Below are 26,540 nucleotides of genomic sequence, written 5' to 3'. Positions count from 1 at the left end.
CTCATAACATGAATAATGTCACAATCCTGTCATGTACATCGTTAAACCCTTTCTGACAGATGTGTAGCACATACGCATGGGCGGGTATGTGTCACAAGTGATTGACAGTTTATTTTTCCAGGAATGACGAGAATAGTATGGAATGAAAAATTTTTGTCCTGCAGGACGTGTGTAGCGAGTAACGGTCAAGAACAGACATGGGTAATTTTAACACGTGAGCGCTAACAAAAGCTCACATCTGCAGCGTTGACCCGACGAATGGCAAGAAATCAAACCTGTAGGTTCTGCATGGCAATCAAGCATTCCACCACAGATTCGCACCAGGCTTGCAGCTACTTTTCTAACAGACCTTAATGTTTGTGAAATGTCAATTGTAGCTAGGCATTATCTGCAGAAGTTGATTTATGTAGCATTGTACAGGGCTACCATTCTTGCTAGCACTAGCACTTCATATCAACTTGCTGCTTCTTGCATTGCTAATATCTATGTTACTGTTGACATTGTTACACAAATGTAACCTACTGGTTATCTAAAACATATGTGGCTGTTCAACATGTGTGTACATTGACACATATCTTCGGCTCTATTTCATAATGTTTGGCTCAATAAAAAAAAATTAAGAAAGTTGTCACCATCCACCCTCATCCTTTGCATAACATCAATTCTAAAGGTACGTGAGATCTGCCGAAATTTTTTATTTTGTTAATTTATAGCCTGTCGCACTCCATCATCAGTAAATTTATTGACGCACGCGATGAGCAGCCGGGATGAAGTTTAGTGAAGTTTTATGCGCACACATGTCCACTGTTTTTCGAACATTCTAGCTGCGTCTGCGTACATGAGATCCTCTTCACAAGACTACTGCTTTCTGCTTACCCTTGAGATAGCGTTGGTGTCTTTCCTCATTTTCAGATTTGCCAGCAAAGTGTTGGGCATTTCTTTGCAAGTTGAGGTAATGATGAACACTTATAGCCGCATCTGGCAGTGAGGGGTCGAGCAGTACCCCAACAAGCTAAAGCTGCTTGCAGTCCGCCACGGTGTTGTAGCGGCTACAGTACTCGGATGCTGACTCCAGGGTCGCGGGTTTGATCGCCGCCTTGACGGTCGCATTTCGGTGGAGGAGAAAGGCTAGAGTCCCGTAGGCGCTCCGATGTCAGAGCACGTCAAAGGAAAAACCCCGGATGGTATATTGTTGTTGCCATTCGCATGCAACCTAGCACTGCTTATACAACATTAATATCTACAGCTGGCCAAATAAAGCTCCACGCGCTGAAAACTGAATGCCGCATACCACGATCACACCGAACGCAGTGAGGTGAGAAGGAGGATCCTATGAGTGATGTCAAAACGATCGAAGCGTCAGCCTCTCCAGTGGAGGCCCTCGCGGAAAATATTTGGTTTCTACTGTTTTCGTTAGTCTTGATAGCAAAAGTAACGTATTTACTCGATTCTACCGCGCACCCGGTTTCCACGACGAAAAAAAAAAAAGCAAGACATCGATTGCAACGCGCACCCATTTTTCTCGTTGGCCCGCACGATCACACCACTCGAAAAAACGACTCCTTTCGGGAGCGTGTTCCATTTAAATATGCGGTACGGGGGAAGCTTGTGCCCATCTGACGTGTAACAGAGCATTGCCGTCACTGCAGTTTTACCGTGGACCGATGTCAGCACGCGAACTTGCTTCGCCCCCTTCTTTTCGACGGTTGTGGTGCCAGGCATGTCGAAGTAAAGAGGCGTCTGATCGGCATTCCCGATTTGCCCAAGCAGGTAGCCGTTGTTGTGCCGCAAGTTTAGGACGAACCTCTGAAAACTGTGAATGTTTTCATCGTACTGCTCCGGAAACTTTTCGCATATGCCCGTTCGCCTTCGGAGGGAAAAGCCTTTCCTCTTCATAAAGTTAGTTAGCCAGCACCTGCTCGTTTTAAACTGGCTCCGCGTTAGCCCTTTTTCTAAAGCTAACTGCATAGCCCGCACTTGGAGCAGTTCTGTCGTCACGGGTCGCTGTGCCGCTCGCTGCTCATGACCCCGCCGCGGTGGTCTAGTGGCTAAGGTACTCGGCTGCTGACCCGCAGGTCGCGGGTTCGATTCCCGGCTGCGGCGGCTGCATTTCCGATGGAGGCGGAAATGTTGTAGGCCCGTGTGCTCAGATTTGGGCGCACGTTAAAAAACCCCAGGTGGTCAAAATTTCCGGAGCCCTCCACTACGGCGTCTCTCATAATCATATAGTGGTTTTGGGACGTTAAACCCCACAAATCAATCAATCATCGCTGCTCATGCACATACTCGCCGAGCAGCTCTTCGATTTGCGGACCCTGCTGTGGTCCACTGAAGCCTTTGCGTGAAGCTTTGCTGTCGACAATCTTCTGCTTTTGTTTCCGCCAGTCCTGCACGCACGTTTCGGGAACTCCGAACGACCGCGATGCGGCCCGATTTCCGTCCGTTTCTGCACACGCGATGACTTTTAAAAGCGGCATCGTGGTGCACTCGAGTTTTTGGAGTCGGCCCTTCCATGCCGTCGATGCTAATGCACTACAAGATGACAAACTCCTCAGCACACGTACGAAGTACCGCACATGGGAAACACGTATGCAGAAACGGCCGACGCGTCATGGCGACGCACATAGGGGGCGGCCATTTTAGACGTGCCGATGGCAATAGAATGACCGTATTCATTTTTTTTTCGTACTCGATTCTAACGCGCATGCGATTTATGAACTCGCTTAACCAGAAAAAAAATGCGCGTTAGATTCGAGTAATTACGGTAATACTTCCACAGAGTTTGTGTGGCGAGCACTTTCTGCATGTGATTTTAAACACAATTGTGCATTTTTCCCTTAGCTCACTGAAATTTTTCAACTTAGTGTACTAGACTCAATCTCATTTTGCTGAAATTACTTTAGATTACACTTAAGGCAATTCTAGATAGTCAAAACCTGAAAAATTGTCTGGTATAAGTAAGGAAAATTTATACTTGGATACTGTCTATGTCGACAAGTCACTCGTAAGGACACCATTCTCTCTAAATACTCACTATTTTCGCACGCGCAAGTCTCCTAGAGGAGGCGTTGTCAAGTGACACGCGAGGACAATATATTTATTTTTGGATATTCACTATTTCGGCACGTGACTCGTGAAGACAGTGGGACTCGTCAGGATCATAGTGTGCCCATGCATCATGCTGCGTCTCTTCTGGATTGCCGAAATGCGCCGCCGAATCGCCCAGGTACCTACAGACTCTGTCGCCTACCTCTGCCGTGTTGTTTCCTTGTGATTGCACCAGTTTAGTTTTGTCTCACGATGCAAGTTTGCGGAATTATGAGCTGCTAGTGAGGCGAGTTGATTTAGTAGTCCATGAAGAGGGAGCAGAGCGTCTGGGTATTTTTTCGCCGAAAGTTATTACCGAAAATTGAGAACGCGCCTTGCGATTTTCTAAAAAGTACCGGCGTGTTTCGCTGGCACGGATTAACAGAAACTACTTGAAAAAACTTGGGTGATATTTGCGTCTTCAGGTGAAACTTCATTACGGGCAAGCGCTACGGCCAAGCACTCACCTGCAAACAAAGATAGCTTACCAAGGTGCGCACTACCAGCTGCCCTCCATCGAAGGATAGCTAGCTTGTTTGGCCACCCAGGTGTTCCTTTCAACACCGTTCGTTTTCTTCATCCCCTGTCGGGACAAGCGGGCTAAGCAATACGTGCTTCTGCTTGTTGGGTGCCCCTACCTAGTGTGGGTGGCACGGTGCTGTGCCGTCTTTGACGGCAAGCGACCCGGGCTTCACGAAGTGCTCGCAAAAGTACGGAAGGAGGTCTGGTTCGTTCTGCACCGAGAGTGGCAGCGCCTAGGTGCAAAGAAGTTTTATGAGATGTGGCACCGTCGGGCAGTGATTTTCAGTGAGGAAGGAGGGCAGATAACTATCAATTTTAATGATGGCTTTCGCTAAGGCTCCACGATTAGGCTTAGCGAGCCGGTCGCCCCCGAGTTTGATTGTATGGTTGTTCACCCGAGCTCTGCATATGCTTAGGTGATCCTGTCGCCTTGTCGGGCTTTACCCGCAAGGTCCGTGTTGGCCCCTTCTGCGGGCTCGGCGACTCTACTCGTCGAGGCGGAAGGTGGCTCCTTTCCTCGAGAAAGACTAAGCCGGCTTTCAGCTGTGCCGGTTTCCATGGGTACGTTTGGTTTGCGTGCAACGGCATTGGCCTCTGCACCAAATGGTAGTCCCGCAGACCCAAAGGACGGATTGTGTCTCACTGCGCCCCAGTGGTGAGGAGACGGGCCGTGACCGCGAAGCGCCTCGCGCCGAGCGATAGCCCATCCGTCCCGAGGGGACGCCGTCGCAGGCTCTCAGCCGCGCGACAGTGTGAGGGCACGGACACTTTGGTTGTGGTGACCGAAATTACCGCGACCAAGGGCAGTCCCGCTGCCACGTGTTTGGGTGCGTCCGCTTTGCGTGCAGTGTCGAGAGCCACCGTGCCGAAGGGTAGCCCCTTTGTAGAGTCTCGCTGGGCCCTAGTGGTCAGGAGACGGGCCATGACCGCAGCGCACCCCACGCGCTGCGATAGCCCACCTTGCCAGGGTACGTTTACTTTGTGCGTCGCGACCGAAGTTGCTTCGCCGAAGGGTAGTCCCTTTGTCGGGCCTCCCTGGCTTGTACGCCGGGAGGCAGGCCGCGTGTTTGGCGCCGAACGGTGTCCCCCTTGCCAGGGCATGGCCGTCTGCCCGAAAGAAAACGTCCCCCCCCCCCCCACACGACCTTGGGGGGGGGGGGAGGCAGTGCCGGGACAGACGTAGGACGCCGGGAGGCAGGCCGCGTCTGTTTGGCGCCGAACGGTGGCCCCCTTGCCAGGGCATGGCCGTCTGCCCGAAAGAAAACGTCCCCCCCCCCCACACGACCTTGGGGGGGGGGAGGCAGTGCCGGGACAGACGTAGGACGCCGGGAGGCAGGCCGCGTCTGTTTGGCGACGAACGGTGGCCCCCTTGCCAGGGCATGGCTGTCTGCCCGAAAGAAAACGTCCCCCCCACACGACCTTGGGGGGGAGGCAGTGCCGGTACAGACGTAGGATGATGATGGGTTGATGAGTTAAGTGTGACTCTGGGACAAAGCGCTTTCGCGCCGCGTCTCCTTCCTATCTGACAATGGCACCTACAGACTCCGTCGCCTACCGCCGCCGTGTTGTTTCCTTGTGATTGCACCAGTTTAGTTTTGCCTCATGTTGCAAGTTTGAGGAATTATCAGCTGCTAGTGAGGCAACTTGATTTAGTAGTCCACGAAGGAGGAGCAGAGCGTCTGGGTATTTTTTCGGCGAAAGTTATTACCCAAAATTGAGAACGCACATTGCGATTTTCTAAAAAGTACCGGCGTGTTTCGCTGGCACGGATTAACAAAAACTACTTGAAAAAACTTGGGTGATATTTGCGTCTTCAGGTGTAACTTCATTACGGGCAAGTGCTACGGCCAAGCACTCACCTGCAAACAGAGATAGCTTACCAAGGTACTGTACAAACTTGTCCGCGACCACTGCGTGCACAATCAGCGTGTCAGGGAGGCGGTTAAAATCGTGATGGCGATCGTGGGTATTCCGGTATTGCATTGAAACAATTGTGAAAATGGATGCAAAACAATATTAGCTCACTTTGAAGTTATAGCTGATCTGTTAGAGTTGGGGGGGTCAGGATTTTTAAAAATTGGTCAACTAATTCCCCTAAACGGTCTCCATCGTTTTCAGGGACTCCATTGTACATTGGCGTACAACATAAGTAAAATACAAGGTGAAAAAATTGTCAAAACATATGCGAAAGAGAGAAAAAACATTTATTGAAAAAAGCTTGTGAGTGAAGGTAAGAGGGTCCCTCATTCCAGGAACCCTCTGGCTTGGACAGCCCGCCGAGCTCGAGCGACGAATTGATGCTGCTCGACCAGGTGCGGCTGGGAGATCGCAGCCTCCCACAAACAAAAAATAAAAAGTGATGACCGGAATTACTGCGGCACGCACCACGCGAAGTCTATCGGCCTCGCATAATATTTTCCTCGGCTGTTTCTACAAATTTCACTCAAAGAGGCTCAACATCAGCACTGTTTAAAACACTGTTTAAAAGTGTGCCAGATTTTTTGGTCATGCTGTTTTGAGCTTTGAGGAAAGTACATGTAATTTTTGGTACTTAAATACAAAATAGTAACAAAAGCTACAAGGTTGACAAAGTGAAGGCTTTCTTCACATGAAATTTCACAATGAAATGGAAAAGATTGGGAGATAAAGCTTAAACCAAGATGACAAGGCATTCCACACAAGGCATTCTTAGCGTAAAGAATGAAGAAGAAAGCTTATCGTGGACGTGTGACTTTGTCCTGGTGTATAGTAAGAGGGTTGCTGCATGCATGGAAGCGTGTCGTTGGTATATTTCTGAAATACATCACTTCTCCTATCTTTGTGACATTGCACTGAAAAGGTCTTTGGTTGAATTTTTCATGTGCTGCTGACCATTTCTTGTGATTAGGATGGAAAATATTTTTCTTACCTATTCCTGGTTGTGTATTTAAATGCCCAACCACCTGTACACGATTTTGGAGTGACAAGATTTGCTGTCACGAAAGCCTATCCATTGCTTGTTGTGCGTTTCTGAAAAAGTAGAGGTTTCCACAATTTGGCTGCACCAGTGCAAGAATGCTGCACTTACACACGCGATTTGACTGCTGCACCGAAACCGCTATATCTTACTGCTAACTTTCTGTAGCAGCAATGCTAAAGCTACGAAGCCCAAGCACGCACCTTTTTACTACACCTCTGCATGTAGTCCGCAGACGCTAACATTTGTATATTACATAGCTTAAAGGAAAACATGTAAACAAAATATATATTGTTAGGCTCAAGATTGGTCGCATTGTTACAAAGAAAGCTTATTCTGTGCAGTATTTTCGTTTTTTGAGGTTTCTAGTTTTATGGCATCGTTCGATTGTAGCGAGTTCACTCGAAGCTTGTGAGTGACCTTGACTACATGTCTGTTAGGTTATAATTAAGTGACCTGTATTCATTGAGCCGACAGTAGTGCGTCATCAAATACTTCATTCCCCGCATGTGGATTCACCGAGAAATAGGTGTGTGAGTGATATTATTAGCTCAAATGGGTGTCTCAAAGCGATAGCCACCTTTAAGCTGACAGCGGCGACCTGTCATTCTTCAGCAAATGAAAATAGCTGTTTTAAAGCGAAATTGCGATTTGAAACTACATAAATGCCATGACTCTTTTCATAAATTGCATTCCGTACATAGTCGAAATTTCGCGTGCAGACTATTGCCGATACAGTGACGCGTATTGTTTCACTCCACCCGTCAGTCAGCATCTACGGTGCGAGCGGTACATGCCGCTTTGCGCTTTGTGGCGACAGTAGTTTTCGAGAATAGTAAAATCACCAATGCAAAGCTCCACTTGGGCAACAGGTGCGTTCATGTCTGTTAGGTGGCTAACTGTGCAGAAACAGTGTTCTTGACCGAGTAAGTAGTGTGTTTCACCAGCTTGTATTTACGAAAGTAACATGCCCGCTTCACACCTGTTCATGACCAGTTGTGACCAAGATATTTGCGACCCGTCGATGCCTTCGCGTCCACAATGTGGAACTGTCTCGAGAAACTTCTTAAGTTTCCAAAAGAAGGAAAACTACTGTACCGACCCTGTATTCACTGAAATTTAGGACGTGGCTCCTTGCCATTGCGTTACATTTTTCACAGTTTCTGCTCGAACGTGTGCCTTTTTTACCAAACAATAAATCCTACTGCTTTCATAAAGCGGCTTCCTGGGTTTCTCAAATTAAGAATATTTTATTGTTTTCCAAAAAAACAAGTGCAAGCATTACTGTATGGTGCTTCTCTTGCACGTGAGCTTGAACCGCTGGCTGATTACCATTGTAAGGGAATTGGCTTTCATAAAGCCGCTTCCTGGGTTTCTCAAATTAAGAATATTTTATTGTTTTCCAAAAAAACAAGTGCAAGCATTACTGTATGGTGCTTCTCTTGCACGCGAGCTTGAACCGCTGGCTGATTACCATTGTAAGGGAATTGGCAGAAGAGTGCAGCAATGATTCCATGTATATTTCCTTCGCTGGTGCATCCATGAGTATCTGAGGGTCTGTCGTAGCTTCCGATTAAAGCTATATATAACCTATCTTTCAAAACACTGTTCTGAAATAACACCATGAACCTTACATGCTCATTCAAAACTGCGCAGTCTGTTTCACAGTAAAGGAAATCACTGAGTGCATGGCATCCTGATGCGGCCAGCGCTGCAGTCGCAAGCCGGTAGCAGCTCGTGCATGCGCAGGCGCTTGAAGAGAGTGGTGTTGAACTGTGCCGTCAGCGACAGCGGTGCGCGCTAACCACATTGTGTTGGGCAGCCTGCTGATTTTCTCGTTTCTGCGGGAACTAGGCCCATATTAAATACTAAACATTGTGCGATGCCAACCCGTCAGCCTTCATTGGCGATAAAGAGGTTCTAGAAACGGTATTTGACAGCATACGTTGTTTGCTCTTCTGAAAAGCTGTGGTGCTGAATGCGTTCAAATATATTTAGTCTTTGTGTGTGCACCACTGCATGTTGCAACGGGGAACACCATAATGAGTATGTACAGTGCATGATATTTCACGCCAAAGAAAAACAAGGAATTCTATAGTGGCTGTCGTGCAGCTATGCAGTTTCAACACAATAAAACAAAAGTGAACGAGTTCAGGAGCCTGCACGTCCAGATAACGACCTGAATGTGCTTCTTCTTGATGGCATTCTTGATGGCAAGCTGCCAACTTCTCCTAATACCTCATTATTTCCCCAGCAGCAGTGATGACAGCGCTGATTTTGTATGGAGTGAGGTGTACAGTGATGCGATGAGTGATATCTGCCCAGTTTTTGCATAAACGATGAAATTCACCGACTGCTCAACAATGCGGTCAGTGTGTGCAGCCATAACCAACGACGCAGTTGAAACGTTTAACACTATGCCACTCAAGTGCCTGCGCACACGGGAGCTGCTAAAGGTGCTCAAATGACACGCTGGTCGCATCATGGCCGCATCGTGGTCCCATGTGCTACGAAATTTTCCCTAAGTGTGAAACACTGTACATATTGGATGCACTTGTAAAACCGGAACCGAATTCACCCGTTAACGCACTTCTTGGTGTAGTAACACATGTGCAGAAGTTCCGCCCTCATAGCTTTGGCTGTGCTGCCATAGAAAGTTGTCGCAAGGTATAATGTCGTGCTGCACACGCTAGGGAAACTTGCACAGCACTAGAACGGCACTTTCGTGAACTACATTCGAAAGTGCAGCCACATTGAGGAGACATTAGAAAAAAAGATTGCTTGTCGCCTGGAAGTGAGCGTGACGATTTCAGGCAACATGGTAGCAGCCCTGATCGTTCTTGTTGTTTATGATCCGTGTTTATTTCAAGGAATGCAAGGTACAGACTTACCCTCCTTACAGCCCCATCTCACGTGGAGAGTGAGGCAGCAGCCGTATTTTCTTATTCTTGCTATTGGCAATTAGTTTTGATGTTTCGGTAGTGGCTTGCTGAAATGTTTTCATACAAAGTGCGTCGTCACGTACGCTTCTGGGCAACCTATGAGGTGAAAGCAGATACTACAATCGCAGTTGAGAGAAAAAAAATCTCGAAGCGCCTTTATGGCTTCTTTATGCCACACAACACAGTAGTAAATTTGGCATGTTGTCTTAAACTTTTTGCAGTTTATCGACATGCATGTGATAGTTTTCAATCTAGCAATAATAGCACTGTCGCATGAGAATCTTGTGCAGGTAGTCATGATTTATGCTTGCATGACAGGGGCACTGAGGATTCACTTGTGCAGTAAATATTTGAAAGAATGACTGTATCATGTTCATGAAAAGCAAAATCACCTGATTTGTACGAAGCTAAGCATGCAGATTGTTTGCGTTGTTACAGATTGTTTGCATTGTTACATTTGTTTGCCCAAGTGTCCTCTTCAGGGACTACCTTAAGAATGGTGTTTGTAACAATAGGGAGTTTTCGAATAGTGTACGCAACACTTTGCATAAGCTATCCTTTGCGGTCACTGCCATGGCGCATGCGTTGTTACGCTAAACGCCTTTAGCGTTTGTGATTTCCCGCAAGAAATACAAAATAGCGAGCAGCCCGCAAAGCCCCTTTGCTGTGACTGAAGCGTGCATCAGTGTTTGTGTGGGATAAACGCCATTAAAAAACTCATATGGCACCCATACGCAGACTCTATGCTCGCTAACTTTAGGTATGCTATTCGAAAACTCCCCAACGAATCACAACTCTGTGCATTCACTCTGGTGATGTGTAGCAGCTTTGAAATTGTCCAGGTAGGAGGGGGTATGTGTGTTGCATGTCCAACAGGTGATCAAGCGCCAGCAGCAGGCTTCGCAGTGCGGCTCCTCGCCCATCACCCAGGTGCAGCAGGATCAGACGGATGCCGCCGTGTTGCCACGCGGGTATGCTGTCCAGGAGTACTCCAAGCCCAGTAGCTCCAATAACTCGGTAACTACTGTTGTATGGTTGGTGTGTGGACCATCTTCTGCTGTATGGTATCATTGAATGTCCTGTTATGACTGGGTGACTTGGTTATTCCTACTGAAGATAGACAGCGCATGATCAGTGAAGAACAGGTGCTTAAAGGGCCCAGAGGTCGAAATTCAGTTGTGATAGGGAAATTGTACATGATCGTATGACGAACACGGAAAAGTGCCGTAATAGTGGAATTCAAAGCGTTTATTTATCGAAACCGCGACGATCACTCCATTCGCTCTCTCCTGCCTTACCCTCCATGGTATCCTGTCCCAAAGCCACTTTACCCTTTCGCCGATGCCCCATCCAATCTCGTGTGGCGTACGTCATCACTGTCGCGCTGCTTCTAACACAGTCTCTTCAGATTGCCGGGACTCCGTCAAGTGCGTGCTTGTTGGCGAACCGCTGTTATCGTGGTGGCCTGTGCTTATACAAATCGTGCAGGTATGCACCCTGCGTTGTGCGCAGGTCTTCGAAGAGTGCCAACACGATGGACCCATACGCATGTTCGCGGGCAACACGATGAACAACAAGCAGCGCGTACAGCTGCTTGCAGACTAACTGTAAATCGTAGGCTCTTGCTCGATCAATCACAGCATATGTGAACGGGGCGTCAGAGATATTCGTACGGCGTATCGGAGATATTTGTACGACGCATCACGTGGCGGCCCGGAAAAGAGGAAGAATAATTTCTTGGAATTTGTGGTGGGTCCACGGCTCGTAGTGCTGCCACATGTAGAACAGTTGATCGGGATAGCATCCTTAACGCGACGCGCGTGATTACTTGAAATGTTATAAAACATATTGGAGGTATTTAGGGGCCCTTTAAGCAAACCAGCAGTTGCATACAGGGAGCCCTGTTTCTTGAAAGTGCGAAGCAGGAACATTGTGTTTGTGTTGGCACATCTTTGTCCTGTTCTTCCTTTTTTTTTTTGTAACTGTTACATATATCAATATAAATTTATTTGGAAGTCTGCGCTCCTCCGGTGTATTGCTTTTCCTGCCCATGCTTTTTTGCGCTGTTTATCTTCAGTATCCTGTTACGCACTTTGAATGCAGAATGAGCTATAATATATTTGGAAGTCTGCGCTCCTCTGGTGTATTGCTTTTCCTGCCCATGCTTTTTTGCGCTGTTTATCTTCAGTATCCTGTTACGCACTTTGAATGCAGTATGAGCTGTCATGTATCGAAGTATGTGTAGTATTTGTGCTTTCTGCTGTATGCTAGCTTGATGGTTATTTGCTGTATAGCATCGTCACATTTTAGTGATCTGCTTATGGCACTCATGTCTTGTGGGGCTATAATAGAGGCAACACTGGCATTTTCGCTGTCACATCAGTTTTGTTACAAAATGTAAGGCCAGCATAATCTAGGAATTGGCTGGAATAAACAGCACATTGCCTATAAGGTGCAGCAGAACAGTGCAGATTTGAAATGTGATGTACTCAGATGCTGGAATGTGCACTCAGTGGTTTTCATAGTAGATGGACAGAAAAATTGAGAATTTAGGGGAACTGATATTACATTTCAGAAAGAGTTGTCATTTATGTTGGAGTGATCAGTACCTGAGTAAACTAAGCATGCAAAAAAGCTAATGCTGAAGGCTCAGTTTAAAGCACTATTTGAATGTTTGACTGAATGCGTACTATCCTGGAGGTTTCAAGTAATGCACCAAATGTCTGGTATACATCAAAATTATTACATAACATGAGTAAGAGAGAATTGTGAAGTGTTGGTATTACAGAATTGGCTCGCAAAATTAATAACTGATTTTTTAGAAAATTCAGTTTTGGTTATGAGATTAAGCTGCGGGAGGTTTGCGTTTTGAAATGTCTTGGTGGACTATGTGCAGTGACTGTAGGAAAGTGCACCGCTTTTGAATAGCAATTCTTTGCCTGGACTGGGCATTTATACATGACAAAAGTGTGAGCTGCCTTACAAGGGGTACGGTTACCCACACTTTTTTTTATGGTTTCTGTCGCTTGAATTGTGCTGTATGTGTATTGAAGAAAAGCTTGTGTTTTGCAGAGGGAAAGCAGTCATTCCATCTCAACTCTAGTCTCAGTGCTTGATCTTTTTCTATTAATAATCTCATTCTTGCCATTGTTGGATCTATTCAGCTGTGTATCCAAATGTACTGAAGCAAGGGCAGTTTGTTCTCTTGTTAAACATCACTATTAAAAAATTCTCTATGTAACTCAGTACTGTTTACGAAGAAGTGGAAATTTAAGGGCTGTTTTTCATTTTTATACACTGTTAATGAGAACTAACAGGCAATTGTACGCTGTGGCACATGGCCCTAGAATTGCATTGATACATTTTGAATGTGAAGCTATGGCCATTAGGAGGACCATTCTGTTCAGTGGGCCCACATAATCGGAATGCATACATTAGCAATTCCCTTGCATTGGAGGCTAGCTTGCTGGTATTTTTTTTGGTGGAAATGCTCTGGCTTGCACACTTATTGGTCAATTTCTACTCATTCACTAGTTCTGTCAGTACCAGGCCACAGTAGGAAGGTATTAGCCAATGCGTTCATTACGGATGTATTGTAATTCATCTCGTGGAGGAGTTGCATCATGTCTCCGCAAGTATCTTTGCAAATTACAGCTGTTGAACCCCAGCAGAGGAGGCCATCATAAACGCTTAGCTTCGTCTATTGTGCCAAGTGTAGTTGCAACTGCAAATTGTGTACTTCGCACTATTTTGGCCACCCACGAAGTACACATGACTTTACCTTTGTAAGCACCAGGTCCTTTTTACTCAATTCACGAAGTACTTGCGACAAAAGGTGCATATCATTCAGCTGACGCAGCAAGTGCACACATTCGGGTAGCTCCTCTAATGTGTCCTTTGTGGTCCATTTTCTACTGGTATGCTCCAGTAGCAATGACAAGCACTGAATTCTTGCTGCCATCATGATGGGCATGGGATATTTGTGAAGTAGACCCACCAGCAGCTTGTTGTCTGTGACCTTAGTGTACGTTCTTTCCAGTGGGTAGGTCCAAAAACTTAGAAATCTGAAATGTCGGGGCCAACGCTTCACATGTAAGTTGTGAATAATTCCTTGCCGCTGTAGAAAGTCTTCAGGAAAAGCCTGTAGGCTTGTCAAAGTGATGGGAACGCACACCTCGAGTTTGGTTGATTTGTCGCATCCTAACCACTGAGTGGAATCTAATGACAGTGACAGTGCTGCATGTATGCAAAGTACTACTTCCTGCATTGCGAAGCTTGTGGCAAAGTAACTGAATTTTGCCATTCAAAGACAGTAAACCACGCCATCAAAACATAACTGTGCATTTGTTCAATGGGAACATGCTGCCTCAACAACTTTTCAAACAAGTCCTGTAATTAAGTTACAGGGTATAGAACAGCTTGCTTTGGTTGGTATTGGTTTTTTGCTGGACCTCCCTATCCTTCTTGGCAGCTGATAAAAGTAGGAATAGCCGACTGGTGTTAAATATGCCCACTTTAGCGAAGTAACACGATGTCTGCAGTTGTGTGATGATCACTCGACTGAGCAAGGCTTCCTCCATGTCATGCTTGTGTCGGAGCAGCACTGTAGTTAACCTTACAGTGGGGTGAAGAAGCCTGGTAAATCCACGGCCAAATCAGCTTCGCCGTAAGGTCAATTAGTAGTGGTGGTATTTCGGGATAACACATTTCAAGCTAGATGGTTGTTCATATCGAGATGAAAACAGTGTTTACTGATGAGAACGGAACAAGGAAACACAGATACTGGTGCTGTCTGTTTCCTTGTTCCTTCCTCATCGGTACGTGCTGTTTCTGCCTAATTATTTCGGGGCAATATAATGTTGCCCATGGGCATGGTGGTGTCACTTCGCGTATGAGGTTGGATAGGAGGGGAGAAAGGCCCAGCAATTATTTTTGAAAAGTGACCGTCTTTCAGGGGGCAGCACTGTTCTATTTGTAATGTGATTGCCATGGCTGTTAGTACGATTAAGTAAGTGTATTTGAGAGATGTGAAAAAAGGGGGCCAGGGGGTCTCATTTTGTTTACTGGTCCTTGGTCATTATATTTCATTTTGATTACTTTTTGTATCAATAGTATGTTATTTCATGACTATAAATTCTTGCAATAGTTCTAATCTCGTTATTACAGGTAAAACAATTTCCTGTGTTGTGGTGAGGACTTCTAAAATGTACTAGCTTCTGTTAGTGAGAAATATAAAATAAATGGTGGAGGGCTGAACTTTATGGGAGAATTGCCCCAGAATAGTGAAATACAATTTGTAGAAATTTCCTTCACGTTTCAGAAGAACCAAGTTGGCCGGCAGTATTCTCCAAGATCTCTGAAACTGCAGTTAAATTTCTCGTCGAAGAACTCGAAGGTTGTAAAAAATGATATAGCCATGTCTTGCCTTAATGTTGGCCCTGATGAAGTCGTGGGAGCACAAAAGAAGGGATAGCTTTCGGGCACAGGTTACTCATCTTTAGTATGCAGGTTGTATTCTTGAAGCAATAGCCACTGTTGCTGAACGTTTAAAGGAGTTCATTATGTGAAGTCCGAGCATGGTTGCAGAAAGTGATAGGAATAAACGTATCGTAAGTATACCGTACATTCATTGCACATCTCGCAGTCTAAAGAAAGTAGGAAGTAGATGTGGCAATAATGTTGTTTTATGGCTGCCAATAAGCTAGGTAAGATTTGTTATGCAGTGTGGAGAATCAACTGAAACGAACAATGAGCGATTAAAAGACAAGAAGCGGACCAATATTTGTTTCGCTAAGCTCGCCATAAGAATAAGTGATTTCCATACAAGTGTAGTTTATAAAGTCCCTTTCAGCGGTGGCTGCTTCTATGTTGGACAGATGGGACGTTGCAATAACCAAAGAACATTTTGGAACACAAAAGATCACTAACGGGAGGCTCACCTGCTAATCTTTGCATTGTCGAGAATGCTAGTTCTCACCAATTGGCTCGCAAAATTAATAACTGATTTTTTAGAAAATTCAGTTTTGGTCATGAGATTAAGCTGCGGGAGGTTTGCGTTTTGAAATGTTCGATGAATGCGCAGTTTTGTACCGGCATAAGAATGAAGAAACTGGCCTGATTGAACACCTGTAATAGTGGTAGCGCATGCATGAGCCAATCGTCAATTGACTTGCATAAAGATGAAATCAAATAGCTGAACAGTTATGTGTGCCAGATTGTGTGCCAAATTGATAGGGCCGCATATTGCATGGGAATCGGCAGATAACTTTTCGTGCCTTCTTTCTTTTCAGCCATTCTCCGCACTTGCAGTTGTCAGGTGTCCTTACTTTCTCCTTGTGTCAGTGTTTGCACGTCCTGTCTTTTTACAAGGACCAAATAACTCTGCTGTTATTCTTTCCTGGATGGAGGTTTCCATTCACACGACCACCAATACTACTTTGTTTAGTACAGTGTAGAACCTTGCTCTGCCGTGGCTCTCTGCTGCATTTTTCAATAGTTTTCTGCTGGGCCCGGCACAGCTCCCATGGGATTGCATTTTGTTGCAACTGCAGAATCGTTCCCGTGTGATATGTTGCAAAGTGGGCTCACAGTTAGCTAGTCGTAGAGTTTCCTATAAATTCACTCTACGGAGCTGTGGCTGGCACTAGTGTCTACGGGAGCTTTAATGTATGGCGCTTCAGCCAGGATGGGAATGATGGGTAGTACACAGATTTGTCCAATCTTCGTTTTTTGGGCTATCATCCACGTTGGTCTAGTGGCTAAGGCACTCAACTGTTGACCCGCAGGTACCAGGATCGAGTTCCAGTTGCAGTGGTTGTATTTTTGATAGAGGCGGAAGTGCTTGAGGCTTGTGTGCTTAGATTTAGGTAGAGAACCCCAAGTGGTAGAAATTTGGAGAGTCCTCCACTATGGTGCCTCTCATAATCATATGGTGGTTTTGGTACGTTAAACCCCAACAATTATCATTCTTTTGACTCCGTGTGGCCTGAATCTGCTTTGCCGCAACACTAAGTTCAGCACAGGTTTAGCAGTTAACGCTTGAGTGCTTTGACCTCTTTTAGGCTCACCAATTCGAATAGGCTCAAGAAGTCCACAAGAGTTCGTTCTTTTATTCGAAATAAAACCGAAATGCAGCAACAAACAAAGTCACAAGTGCATTCGAAACCTACAAGCATAAAGACCAGGCGAATCCGTGTACTACCCGTCATTCCCATGCTGGCTGAACAATCGCAGAGCCAGAGTTTGCTTCAAGTCTATGAACATAGCTGAGTGACCATGGAAGAGAGGAGCCATGTTGACTTTTCATGCAGCTTGTCCTTCCTTGACTGTAAGATTAGCTGCATGAGTAGCACAAGTATGATGTATAATGTACTTTCAGTTGCCTTGAACAAAAGCGCAGCCTTCGCGATCCGTATTGTAGAGATGGTATGTAAACTTGATTGGTTTTCAACTTGTTTTGAAGGCAAGTAAGAACTTCGAGGTTGGCGTTTGTTTCAGTCATTGCATTGGTGTGAACTCTTATGTCAGAGGTGTTCATGCAGTTTGCGGTCGGACTTGTTGCACTGGGTGTTTTACATGTGCTAAGTTTACAACAGTTATGCTTATAACTGTTCGTGCCAAAAGAAGTGCACTTGTTAATCACATTTCTGTGGATGAGGCTGCTCTCAGTTCCATGGTTGTATCTGTTGGCTAGATCATAGCTGAGTGTGCCAATGCGTGCCCCAGTGAAAAGTTCAGGAGCTAGTGAAGCAGGGGTCATTTTTTTTTATGATCGCTTTTGTAGGTACTTTGTTTCTCGAGGTGTTCAACTGTCTACTTTGAGCCATGGTGATTCAACACTGTCTACAGGGCTGCATATGCACATTGCTCAGAGAAGCTGACGCATTCAGAGACAATTACGTGCAGGTATCGCCAAAAGTGATTACTTGCCAAACGACCTGGGCTCAAGCCTCGCTCGTTCCCAGAAATTTTAATTTATTTTATTTACATCTTTCTCAATTTTTCGCTGAGAAGATGATTTTTCACTCACAACTAATAACATCGATGCCAGAATTTCTGTAGAGCGAGCTTTTTATTGATATCGTATTCGAAAAGAGCAATCTTAAGCTGACTGAGAATCAATTGTAAATTCTAGGCAGTGTTTTGCGCTATGTTTGGCTGGCGTGTTCTCTAGAGTCTTGACTATAAATTGGCAGTGCTTCCTTTTTCTGACCATAGTGGAAAAGTGTGGCAGGGCCCCTTTAACTCGTAGCTTGCCATGGCAAGTGCAGGCCTGCTCACATACGAGGAGTAGCGCAGGAGTCTGCTGGGCATGAATTTTAATACTCCTTATGAAACCACCAGCAGAGTCATTACTGCAAGCAACGGAATAAATTGATTTTCTTTGGTTACCATTAGCCATTATTGGCGCGACTCGAGGTTAGTAGGAATCTCTAGACTGATATGCCTACGTCCTTGCTTCTTGCACTTGATATGCACGTAGGCATGCAATATTGCCTAATGATGAAGGATATGTGTGCTCAAACCTGCAGCAAATCACACTTCACGACACCTGTTCTGCGCATGTCAACACCCCAACAAATGACGATTTTCTTGCTTTACTCCCTCGAATGGGTGCTTCGAAGCCGGCGTACTGCTGGTACGGATGGGGGGGGGGGGGGTCACCTCATGCTATTGTCAGCCAGCAGTGCCAAGGCGGCAAGCACTGGCAAAACTAAAAGGGAAACGGGAAAGAGTTGTAGGGCCTCTTTTGACAGGCATATTTTTTAAAGGAGGCATTGGAGTCGGGGACCAGTGATGTACTTTGTAAAACTAATTAAGTATTTAAAGTATGGTGAAATCTGCTGATCGTAAGAGCTATATGCATTGGAACGACTGTTGCCATCTCTTCTTTTAGATGGTGAAAAGAGCATTTATGTCACATTTAGAATTCGCTTGTAGGCTTTTCTTTGTTGGTTGTCACTGCTTTCGCAAAATGTCCCAAGTTGAGGCCAGAGGTGCTTATGTTGGTCGGTACTGAGTAATGTTGTACGACCGCAAGAAAGAGAATGTTCATTTGATTTGTTTTCGTGAGCATGATTTCCACTGGAAGCCTATTTTGTCAAGGACTTCTGTATATTTGCTCTGCACATGTGAAAAGCAAAGGGCAGCATCACCGTGGAAAACATTAACTTTTCTAACGTTCATACCAGTCGTGTGTACATGTCATGTTTGCCTAGTTAGCTCTTTATCGTGCTTGTTTTTGTACGCTGCTGGTGACTTGTATTAACTGTATTTTTCGGTAGTTCATTATTTATATTTCGTAGTTTTATTTTTGGCTACAAAACATCACAACTCCATCACTTTTGCTTGTAACGTGTAATGTAGCAGCAGTCATTGATGTACATGATTGTCCACTTTGAAGGTGACCCATAGGAGTGTTTCACGTGGTTTGCTATGCGGTACTGTACTAGTCTGCCACTCTTGCACAGGAACTGTGGTGTTGCGGCAGACCATTTGAAGCACCTCCTGTGCAACCTTTAGATGCACTGGTGCTATGCCATTAAGCTGAAGAGTGCATGTGACCCTGTACACTATACATGTTGCATTAGACACGGCTGAAACTCAAGGAACATTATTATTTTCGGCATTGCTGCAGTGTCCAATGTATTTGCCATGCACTGGAAAGAGCTAGCCACAAGGCAGCAGGCAGTGTGTGCACACTGCTCAGCTTGTTTCAACTCTATTCACTGTAGCCACATCAACCTATGTGGTGACCCTTCCTGTACCATTTCTGGCAGGAAACTCTTCAACCTCCAAGCAGAGCCTTTTTACAAACGTGCCACCTTTGTAGGGATAGAGGGCATCCCTGGAGGCTGGAGGAGAAAGTCCTCCATGTGTTTCCATTACTATGAGTGACGTTTCGCGCCTATCGTACGGTTGGTTGAGTAGTCTGGCTCTACTGCTGTGATCCCTGGAATGAGACAAAACACTATAGCGACAGGTGCCTTCGGTCCTCTTTGCTGCTGCTTTTTGGGGCACCGTTTTAATAATGCCTTAGAATGATCGTAGTTTAGAAGCCCTGTATGCACTGTCATTGTTTTGAAACATTTCTACATTGTATTCCCTACCTTGCTTTGTATGTCTTTGGTAGCTTACCTTCTAGCTTGCAAAATGAGTATCATTGCCCTGCTTTTGCTCTTAACGTTAGTAGGTGGAAGATGCTCCTTCTAGTTCAATTAGAAAGTTAATTCTTGCTTGCTTGATCACTTTTAGTAGACTTCTGAAGTCACTAGTATTGTATTAGGGTAGCAAGTTCAGTGGTTGAAAGGGTTCTCTGGTGTGTTCCGTTTGCACTGGTTGCCACGGGTTATTTGTATTACTCTTGCAATTTATCAGTTTTTCAACTCTTCTTGATCAACTTGCTTATTCTCTGTACAAGCTCATCACTGTAGTTTGGAAATTTACTCTCCAATTTCTGAAGCGTGGAAGCTTGGGCAAGTTGGTAGGACATAACTGAATGCAGGAACAGCACAACCTACAAGTAGTCACTTCGTAACTACGGAAGCGAAAAAAACAAGGACAGAAAAGAGGGCTGACTTTCAACAAAGATTTAATATCGGAGTGGTGTACATATATAGGCCAAAAATGAGAAAAATGGGCTTGCGTAGAAGGGTGCAGGAACAACTACTGCGAAAGAATGTCAGCAAAACTCTTGTCTCTAGTTGAAAGGGCTGAGAAAACAAATGCATATGTAACTTAAAAAAGATAGAGATACGCAATCTCCTTTTGCAACAATGCAACCGATGGGCAACTTACACATTTGCCGTCAAACTTGTTTATTTGATAAGCTTCAATTCTCTCACGCGTGGCGTGCGAGTTGTGCTTGCTTAATACCTCGCAACGCTCGTAAACTGGCACGCAGCCGCAGTCTCTGCAGTGGATTCCGAGGTGTCCTTGAACTACGTTGTGTACATTGTTATTGTGCTCTCTTAAACGGTCATTAAGGCACCTTCCTGTTTGCCCTATGTATACCATTTCGCACGAAAGCGGAATGAGATATACGACACCAATAACACAAGGTACAAAGGGCGTTCTGTGTTTCACAGTGCATCTTCCTTTAATAGCTGCTGGATTATTCACCAGCTTACAAAGCTTTGCAAGCTTTTCTGGGGCGGAAAAAATAACAGTGACACCAGCGCGTCTACCGATTTTTTTCAGCCGATGCGACACGTTATGCAGATACGGAACTGCAACATATTTCATAGGAACAGACGCGCTTTGAGGCTGAGATCGCCCTCTTTGATTTTTAATTTGCTTCAAAAGTTTTTCCGCAACAGCAGAAATCGGGGCGCTCGAGTAACCGGCGCTTAAGAGGCGCTCTACCTGTGCTTTGAAACTGCATTGCATCGAGTGCGGACATGACCTCAGCGCTCTTTTCTGTCCTTGTTTTTTCGCTTCCGTAGTTACGAAGTGACTACTTGTAGGTTGCGCTGTTCCTGCATTCAGTTATCTCCAATTTCATCAGCATCTTTTTTTCTGCCAGTTTCTGTTCGGTTGTAATGAGCTCTTGTGGGTGAGAGTAGCCACTGGTTTCCAATGTTTGTGTCATTGCATTTTGGAACATTTTCTTGGTGCACATGCTCTCCTGAGCGTGTTATCATGTGTGTGACATCTATTTGCACTGCATGCAATACCATTAGTGCTGTGTTGGCATATCGCTTTTAAATACCCAATGATGATCCAGTTGCGCTATTTTGCTACCTTTCCATATCCCTGCACAGAGCTGCGCACATTCGAGTACAGCTTGCACCAAACTTAACTATTCCACCTGCTTACATCGAATCGTTCATGGCATAAAACTATTCTTGATCATAGCAAACACAACTAAAGCATTTCCATAATGCCACCGATGCCCTCTGCTTGCTCCATTCCAGCGATGCACTTTTTGTCAGTGTAGTCAGCCTAACCAAAGCATCTGTGCCGCTTCTTGTGTCTCTGTTGTTGAAAGTTTAGCAGGCTGTCGATAGGTTCTCTTATTTGTTATGGAACTGGCCATAGCATATAGAAAAGGGACTTTCAGATGCGAAGCAACTTATCTTATAAGCGAGCTTGATTTGGTGGCCTCCGTGCTCCACTGTGCATGCGCCTACTCTCTCTCCCACTCTCCTCCTTTACGCAGGTGTTTGGTTTGGTCGCCTTCTCTTCTTCCCCTTCGCGCTGCAGCCAAGGCATATTATGTAAACTGCCAGCATAACTTCGACAAAAGCCCATGGATCCAGTAGTTGGCGCCTCATTGACACCGTCGCCATCTACGAGAGAACAACCAACAGCAAACAAAATAAAAAATAAAGAACAAATATGGCATAACAACCGAAAACAGTAGCAATGGTCGCGCATTTACCGTACGTGGCGTGAAATTGAATTTTTTTATAATTGGGGGGGGGGGGGGGGGGCTGACCTTTTACGTACTATTAATACGGGATTTTATGGTGCCTTGTGGCTCGCTGATTGCATGTAGGAGAGAGAAAAAAAGAAATCAAAGTTAGTTAGTGTAAGAAACTTTGCAGAGGCGATTGTGAGACAACTGTTCACAAGCACAATAGCATAATAGTTCGAAAACTCGTGTTGCCCAGTCGTCGAAAACCACTGCAGCGATACAGCAGCTTTTAAAATATAGCTTTGGTAGCTGTAGAATACAGCGTGTTATTGCTTAGTGTGTCGCATTCAGTCGGACATGCCGGCCGTGCGCCAGCGAAAACAGTCGGTAGTCATAGTAGCGACTATCTACACATTCTGTGAGCTAGTTCAGTTATGAAATTTCATACCAGTAAACAACACATGAAAAAAATTAACTACTGAAGGTACGCACGAAACCACCACGGAAAACTGAGGGATGCCTCGTTGACCTGGCAATGTGCTGAACCTAAGAACACGCTGAATTTAACACACACTCTGATAGCAAATTGCCAGGATATGCCCTCCCTCCTTATTTATAGCACTTGATGAAAGAGTGAGGCAATCAGCCACTTAGCCTGGTGTGAGAAGATATAGCGCAAAGTAAGTTTATAGCTACCCCCCGCAGGGGCGCCTGCGCAAGTAGGCGTTTGGTGTGTAGCGACACCACGGACCCGAGCTAACGGGGGAGTTTCTACTCCCTCCCACGCCTAGCCGTGCGTGGCTTTGCCGTGTCCGGGGAAAAGGGGATCCTGGGGGTTGAGCCGACGCTGGGTGATCGGACCTTTAAGGCCCCCCGGCAGAGGCAACACACCCCTTTGGCCCCGGCTTCACGTAGACGGCACCCCTGGGCTGACCCACCCAGGGGAAATCGGCAGTCGCCTTTTCCTATCTCTCTCTCCCTACATCTTCGTCTTTTGTTCTCACTTTACATCTTTTCTGTCTTCTACTCTCTTCTGTATACTTCCAATTTTCCTGGCGGCAAGGGTTAACCCTGTGCAAATAGCCTACCTTGGTCTAGGCGCATTGGGTTATGGCAGTGTTGTACGGCTGACGTCTGCAAGCTTTCAGCACCTGTAAACTTGCAGCGTCCCCTTGTTGGGCTCCGTGGTGGGTGGCCGCCAACGCTGCTGAACAAATATAAGACCGGCATGCAAGGCGCATTTCCTCTACTATCTGATCGTACCGGCCTAAAGCGGGTACGCACCGACGACATAAATCTCTTCAACCAGCCAATAGAAACTTTTCCCCACTTCCACGTCATTCACTGTGAAAAAACCGGAAAGCAAGCCAGGACCGTATCTCCTTTCGTAGTTGCCAGGTGTCTTACGGAAACTCTCGGGGCTGGATACAAAGTAACCAAAATGGCGAGCGGAGACCTTCTTCTAGAAATTCGGGACAAAGCACAATATGTAAAGCTAAACAGCCTCTCAACGTTTGGTGACGTACCGATCACCATAACACCACACCGATCCATGAACACCACTCGCGGAGTGGTATCTGATGCAGACTTACTTGAGCTCACCGAGACTGAACTTTTGGAAGGGTGGAAGAGCCAAAATGTCAATAATGTACAGAGAATTATCATCAGAAGAGATAATAAGGAAATTCCAACGAAACACTTGATACTCACGTTTGCATCCAGTAAACTACCAGATTCCATTCAAACAGGGTACACGAAAACATCTATCAGGCCGTATATACCAAATCCTCGTCGTTGCTTCCAATGCCAGAAGTATGGCCATGGCTCTAAGACCTGTCGTGGTCGCCAGACTTGTGCACAATGTGGAGTCCTAGGCCACGTGTCCGAGAACTGCAAAGAACCGGCTCACTGTGTGAACTGCGAAGGAAACCATGCCGCATATTCACGCTCCTGCACATACTGGAAAAAAGAAAAAGAAATAATTACATTGAAGGTGAAGGAGAACATTACGTTTAAGGAAGCACGGCGAAGAGTCGCTCCATTCTATGGACCTACATACGCTGATGCGGCGCGTCAGGGGGCACCGCCGCACCAGCCCTCGCCACCCCTTCGGCCCGCGCAGAGCGAGCCGTCGGCTGTGGCACCTGCCCCCAAGGCGGCTGTAGCCCAGGCTACACCGCCTACTCTCAAACAGAGACCGGAGACTCCAGAGTCTTCGGGTCTCAAGGCCTCCCCTCACCAGGCGAGGCCCAAAATCCAAACTAACAGCCCGCACGTGCGGGCATCCAGTGCCTCCGAGGAGGCAATGGATACGTCGGCACCCTTGGTGCCGAAAGAGCGGCGTGGCTCCTTGGAGCGCGCCAAGAAAACAAAAAAGCAAATAACAGGGCCTGGTGATGGCCCTGTTAAGTGAACTCAAACTCCCCGTCTAAACAGCCACTTGTTTTTCGTACACACAGCATTATTTTACATTCACCATGAACACTCAAATTATACAATGGAACGTCAGGGGCCTTCTCAGAAACCTTGACGACATCCAAGAACTCCTACACGAACACTCACCAAAAGTGCTGTGTGTACAAGAAACACACCTTAATTCAAAACACACAAATTTTCTTCGCAAATACGTTATTTTTCGAAAGGACCGTGATGATGCCGTGACATCATCCGGAGGTGTTGCCATCATAGTGAATCAAGAAATTGCATGCACACACTTACAACTCCAAACATCCCTTGAGGCAGTGGCTGTTCGAGCGGTTCTTTTTGATAAACTGATCACAATCTGCACGATTTACATTCCTCCTAGTTATCAGCTACAAAAACGTGATTTACACTCTTTAATTGATGAACTTCCGAAACCTTATGTTCTCCTTGGAGACTTTAATGCGCATAGCAGGTTATGGGGAGACTCTCGGTATGACGCGCGAGGTCGACTGATCGAACAGTTCCTTCTCTCGTCGAGCGCGTGTCTCCTAAACCGAAAAGAACCAACCTATTATAATCTCGCCAATAACACCTACTCCTCCATAGACCTGAGCATAGTATCTCCATCTCTTGTGCCTCTACTCCAGTGGAAAGTCGTCAGTAATCCGTACGGAAGTGACCACTTCCCCGTAGTTTTGAGCACGACAGTAACTGAGTGTCCATCACGTGTTCCCAAGTGGCTCATAAACAGAGCCGACTGGGAACAGTTTTATACTATTGCTAGTCTAGGTTGGAATGACATCCGTACTTTGAACATTGATGTTGCGGTGAACTACTTCACAGCGTTTTTGATTGATGCTGCAACAAAATGCATCCCACAAACAAATGGACACCCTGGAAAACGACGTGTGCCATGGTGGAACTCTGAATGCCGAAACGCGCGCAAACAGCAAAACAGAGCTTGGAGGCTGCTTCGGAACTCGCCGACAGCCGAAAATCTTGAAACCTTCAAGAAAATAAAGTCTCAAGGCAGGAGAACGCGTCGGCAGGCCAGAAGAGAAAGCTGGCAGAAGTTTTTATCAGGGGTTAATTCATACACACAGGAGGCTAAAGTCTGGGACATGGTCCATAGGATAGCAGGAAAACAAGTACACACACTTCCACTCGTAAACACTCAGGGTGATACCTTGGAAGATCAGGCAAACTTCCTCGGTGCACACTTCGAACAGGTATCCAGCTCGTCCCACTATACTGACACTTTCCAAAAATACAGAACAAGAATAGAAAAGCAGAAACTTGAACACAAATCCACTAGATACGAGGGATATAACCAAGCTTTCAGTCTTGCTGAGCTCCGAACATCTCTAAACTCCTGCAGTACTTCTGCTCCAGGTTCTGACCGTGTGATGTATGAAATGTTAAAAAACCTACCAGTCGAAATGCGAAAAACTTTACTTTGTTTGTACAATGCTATTTGGTTTTCTGGCACTATCCCTACCTCCTGGAAAGAGGCTATTATTATTCCCATTTTGAAAGAGGACAAGGGCCCTTCTTTACCTTCGAGCTATAGACCTATTGCACTTACAAGCTGCTTGTGCAAAGTCTTCGAAAAAATGATAAACTGCCGACTTGTACACTTTCTTGAAACAAACAATTTGCTCGACCCATTTCAGTGCGGGTTTCGAGAGAGTAGATCCACGACAGACCACCTTGTTCGTATCGAGGCACAGATCAGAGACGCCTTCGTCCATAAACAATATTTTCTCTCCGTGTTCCTCGACATCGAAAAGGCTTATGATACAACATGGCGTTTTGGAATTCTAAGAGACCTATCCAACCTTGGCGTGCGCGGAAGAATGTTTCACATAATCAAAAGTTACCTGTCAAACCGGACATTCCGTGTCCGAGTGGGCACGGTTCATTCTCAAACATTTGTCCAGGAAACAGGCGTTCCACAGGGTGGTGTACTTAGCTGCACACTTTTTCTCATAAAAATGAATTCCTTGCGCTTGACCATCCCTCGCAATATGTTTTATTGTACATATGTGGATGACGTCCAGCTTGGCTTTAGGTCTTGCAATCTGGCAATGTGTGAGCGGCAGGTTCAGTTAGGTTTAAACAAGCTCTCAAAATGGGCAGAGGAAAACGGATTCCGACTGAACCCACAAAAAAGCACGTGTGTCCTGTTCTCCAGAAAGAGAGGCATGCACTCAGAACCCGATATTGAACTGAACGGTCAGCGTCTGTCTGT

At 45.8% G+C, this 26,540-nt stretch overlaps 1 protein-coding gene across 3 annotated transcripts in view; it reads left to right on the top strand.

Annotated features, from left to right (window-relative positions):
• LOC119175634 (carboxy-terminal domain RNA polymerase II polypeptide A small phosphatase 1) overlaps positions 1-26,540 on the top strand; it is a 117,964-nt gene that overhangs the window by 13,270 nt on the left and 78,154 nt on the right. For 2 of the 3 annotated variants that reach the window (XM_037426544.2, XM_037426541.2), the window contains exon 3: positions 10,384-10,524. The exons of the other annotated variant lie outside the window; for it this stretch is intronic. In XM_037426544.2, the coding sequence (XP_037282441.1) occupies positions 10,384-10,524 (141 nt within the window). The remainder of the gene's footprint in view (positions 1-10,383; positions 10,525-26,540) is intronic. 3 annotated transcript variants of the gene reach the window in all.

This window comes from Rhipicephalus microplus, chromosome X, assembly GCF_043290135.1.
Source record: "Rhipicephalus microplus isolate Deutch F79 chromosome X, USDA_Rmic, whole genome shotgun sequence".
In the NCBI taxonomy this organism is placed as follows: Eukaryota; Metazoa; Arthropoda; class Arachnida; order Ixodida; family Ixodidae; genus Rhipicephalus; species Rhipicephalus microplus.
Note: the sequence above shows the minus strand (reverse complement) of the source record. Positions and strands in the feature narration are given on the sequence as shown.